Raw genomic sequence first — 4,096 nt, forward strand, 5'->3', positions numbered from 1 at the left:
TTTTTACTAACCCTAAGAAAAAAAAAAAAAAAAGGAGAAAAAAAAAAAAAAACCAACCAAAAAAACCCAGACCTCACGGTGCTTTTATAACGTGAGCAGATCCCGAGAGGCGCTCACAGGGACGGGGGAGGCCGAGAGCCGGGTGCGGGCAGGGAGGCTCCGCACCCGCAACACCCAACCCCCGCCCCCCCCCCCCAGCTTCGGGCGGGAGGAGGAGGAGGAGGCGGCGGCACCGTCGCTGTCAGGTTGGAGCCCCTGATTTCTCTTTCGTGCGTGTGCGTGTGAGCATCTCAGCCCCGCGGGGGTCCGCGCCCTTGGGGGCGGGAGGCAGCTCGGGGCCCGTCCCGTCCCGTCCGGTCCCGTCCGGTCACGTCGAGCGGAGCGGAGCCCGGTGGCAGCCCCGAGGGCGGCGGCGTCCGGTAAGCGACGGGAGGGGAGGTGCGGGGTCCGCCCGGGCCGGGGGGCAGAGCGGGACGGGACGGGACGAGGCGGGAGGGCGCGGGGAGGTGGGGGGGGGCTTGGGGGGGCTGACCCCGGCTCATCGAGGGGGCGCGGACCCGTGGCTGAAAGCGAGGCGAGCGGCTGGGGGGCGTGCGGGGCGCGGGGCTTTTGGTGCCCCCGGGGGGCTCCTCGCTTCGGATGGGCACGGGGCGCAGGATTTTTTTGAGGGAAAGCTGGGATTTTTTTTTCCCCACTCTTTGAATTTTTTGGGTTTTCTTCCCGTCCTGGTCCCGGCCCGAGGGTTGCAAGGCTGCTCCCGGGCACCTCTGCCCACCGCCCCCCCCAGCCACACCACTCTCTTGGGGGGCTTTCTCAATTAAGCTCCCCATTCCACCCCCCCCCCCCCATCCCATCCCTCCCTGTGATGAATAAATGACATCGCTGCCACCAGATGGGTTTGGGACCTTGTTTGTGTGACAGGCCATTCCTCCCCTCAGCCCCCGTCTTTCCTGGTATCGATTGGACCTGCAAAAAAACAAAAATAAGAGGAGCTGGTGACAAGAAGACAATGAGTCACAGCCTTTGTTGAGACCGAAATCACAAGAGATGTGTTTTTCCAAATGACTCGAGCTGCATGCTGCCAGGGGGGTGGCAGGGAGCGGGTGACAGGCCTTTCGCTCGGTTGAGGAGGGTTGGCCCTAAAGGTGCCGCTCCCGTTACTGATAAGCTGAGAGTTTCATGTCTGTTCTTATTCCAAGGGAGAGGGCGTGAGATTGCAAGGCGCCGCGGAAATGGCTGTTGCAGAGGTTGTCTTCCCGCCCGCCAACCTCACCTCCGGCAACCAGAGCAGCTGCAACGTGCACAACCACCACTTCTCCGCCAAAGTCACCTTCTCGCTCTTCTACACCACCCTGCTGGTGTTCGGCTCCTGCGGGAACATCCTGGCCCTCTGCATCACCTTCCAGCGCAGGAAGAAGAAATTCAACTCCACTGACCTCTACCTGGTGAACCTGGCCCTCTCTGACGCCCTCTTCACCCTGGCGCTGCCGGGCAGGATCGCCTACTACATCCTGGAGTTCAACTGGCCCTTCGGGGACTGGTTCTGCCGGGCCACGGCCTTCATCTTCTACATGAACACCTATGTGGGCATCTATTTCATGACATGCGTGAGCGTGGACCGCTACATCGCCGTGGTGCGCACCAGGCACCCCGGCAGGATTCGGAAGATCAGCCGTGCCAGGGGGGTCTGCGTCCTCATCTGGTCCTTGGTGTTCCTGCAGACGGCGCCGCTGCTTCTGCGGCCCATGACGCGGAGGATGGGGGACAAGCTGACATGCATGGAGTACTTCAACTTTGAGGAGATTCCCAAGCTGCCCTACCTGCTCCTGGGGGCCTGCGTGCTCGGCTTCTTCCTGCCTGTGGGCATCATCTTGCTGTGCTACGTGAGGATCAACCTCAAGCTCTGCCAGACGGCCAAGGAGAACCCACTGACAGTGAAGAATGGGCACCACCGCCGGGCCTTCACCGTCATCCTTGTGGTGCTGCTGGCCGTCCTGCTCTGCTTCAGCCCCTACCACCTCAACATTGTCCAGTTCATGATCAGGAAGATCCTCTACCAGCCATCCTGCCGCGAACAGCAAGCCTTCAAGATGTCCCTGCAAGTCACTGTGGCGTTCATGAACCTCAACTGCTGCATTGACCCCATCATCTACTTCTTCGCCTTCCGGGGCTACAAGCGGAGGCTGCTCCGCATCTTCAGGAACAGTGGATCGATGGGCACCTCTTCCACTGGCAAGACCCCCTCTGAGAGCAACAGCAACAGCCAGCCGCCCGGCTCCGTCTCCGTCTAGCGGCACAACCCTCTCCCTTTCGCTCCTGCCTGCAGCTTACGGACCATCTCTGACGGCAGAAGCCAGAGTCGGGCTGCGGAGCAGGACAAGCAGCTCTGACAGGCTTCACCGCCCCCTTCCCTGGAGCTGGGGGCTCTCGCAAAGCCAACCTGGCCGGGACTCAGCCCTGCCTGGCTCCGCACGCCCAGCTCTGCGCTCAGCACCGCTGGACTTGCCATCTCGAAGCGCCGAGAGGCCCGTTTTCATCCCAACCCCAGAGAAAGCAGCTCGTGCAACCGCTCCGGCTGGCAAACGCAGTCGGGGTTTTCCCAGCCCGGCACCACGCCACCCTCGCGCGCCTGTCCCGCATCCCCTGCAGGGGTGGGGATTGCTGGTGACCACCATGGCTGTCCCTGCCTCTCTGCCCCCTTCCCCTGCACTGCCCCCGGAGCACTGGGGCAGCAGGACTCTGGGCATTTTGGGAAAAGGCTGGGATGTTGCTTCCGTGCTGAAAGTCGCCCACAGCTCCTTCCCTGCACCGACAAACAGCAGTTCTGCTCTCTCCCTGCCCAGCGTCCCGCTCTGGCACCCAGGCGCTGCATGGGGCGAGCAGTAAGCGTGGGGCGCGTGGGAGCTGCCGGAAAAGCCCTTCTTCAAGGGAGAGGGGCTAGGACGTGAATTTGCAGAGCTCCTGGGAGTTGCTGCTGCCTGTGTCCACCGCTCGGGCGCCCACTCCTTCCCCAGGGTGCCCTTTGTCACCCTGGACCTGCTGTTAGGAAGGGGATGCCAGGGCTGGCCTGGCTCGCAGCTCAACTGCAAGGCTGCAAACCTGCCCTGGGGGTGCTCGCCGGGGGAATCTTCGCACCCCTTCCCTAACTTGAAGGGAGTGAAGGAAAGGGGAGAAGGGGACGAGGACTGAGGGTGGCCTTACATGACCTTGACTGACTTTTGCTTGAACCCAGTGCTGTGATGAGTCCAAGAGCCTTGCCGAGGGCAGGTGTGACGTGTGACAATCACCGAAGCGAGAGGAGGAGCCCTGAGACTTTGGGTTCCCATCAGCGTTTGAGCCCATGCGACGAGGAGAAAGTGGGCAGGAGCAGGGACCTCTTCCGCTCTTTTCTGAGGTCACCAGACTATGACTGAAAAAACCACACATGGGATTTCACAGTTCCTGGGATGGCTGGTCCTCTGATGGAGGTTGGAAGGGACAGAGACAGGCACAGAGACGTGAAGAGGGGGAAAAAAAAGCAGCTTTATTTTGCTGAAAAGTAAACCTGAAGGAGTTTCATGAGCAGGCACCTTTGATTAATACAAATCACTCTTTAAGGTAATAAGCTTTCTTTGTGGCTAGAAAGTTAATAATAATCACGTGCAGCCCTTCGTTGTTTTAAATGCGCGTGAATGAGCTTTTGGATGAGGACGGTTTCAGTTGCGGTACGGGTACATGTAGCATCCTGAAGGCTGACTAAGAGGGATGCCTAAAATAATTCAGGTGGGAAAGGGACTCCAGTAGGCCCTTTTGGGAGGCTGTCTGAGCCCTCCTCGAAGCAGGTCTAACCTCAGCGCTGGCCTGCAGGTAGCCTGTGTCCTAAAAAGCACGTTGCCATGGACAAGGAAGAGCTGGAAAACCATAACATTTCAATGGTCCTGCCTAGGCTGGGAGTTGCCGTGCAGTTACGCTGCCCTAGTAACTTGCCAAAGAAGCGTTGGCTGGAAGGGACCTCCCTGCAGCACCTCACCCAGTAGCCCCATGGCTGGCCACGGCTTTGTCTAATCAAGGCTTGGAAACTCCAGGGAAGGAGGCTCCCCCTCCACTGAGGTGACAG

General features: G+C 60.0%; 1 protein-coding gene across 1 annotated transcript; it reads left to right on the top strand.

The window, feature by feature from the left end:
* The first annotated feature begins 305 nt into the window (after window positions 1-305).
* Window positions 306-2,821, top strand: LOC104487036 (G protein-coupled receptor 183). The gene is made up of 2 exons (XM_086741341.1): window positions 306-419; window positions 1,200-2,821. The coding sequence occupies exon 2, from the start codon at window positions 1,233-1,235 to the stop codon at window positions 2,289-2,291; it is 1,059 nt and encodes a 352-aa protein (XP_086597467.1). The 5' UTR covers window positions 306-419; window positions 1,200-1,232; the 3' UTR covers window positions 2,292-2,821.
* The last annotated feature ends 1,275 nt before the right edge of the window (window positions 2,822-4,096 follow it).

Source organism: Chlamydotis macqueenii, chromosome 1, assembly GCF_036417535.1.
Source record: "Chlamydotis macqueenii isolate bChlMac1 chromosome 1, bChlMac1.mat, whole genome shotgun sequence".
Taxonomy (NCBI): Eukaryota; Metazoa; Chordata; class Aves; order Otidiformes; family Otididae; genus Chlamydotis; species Chlamydotis macqueenii.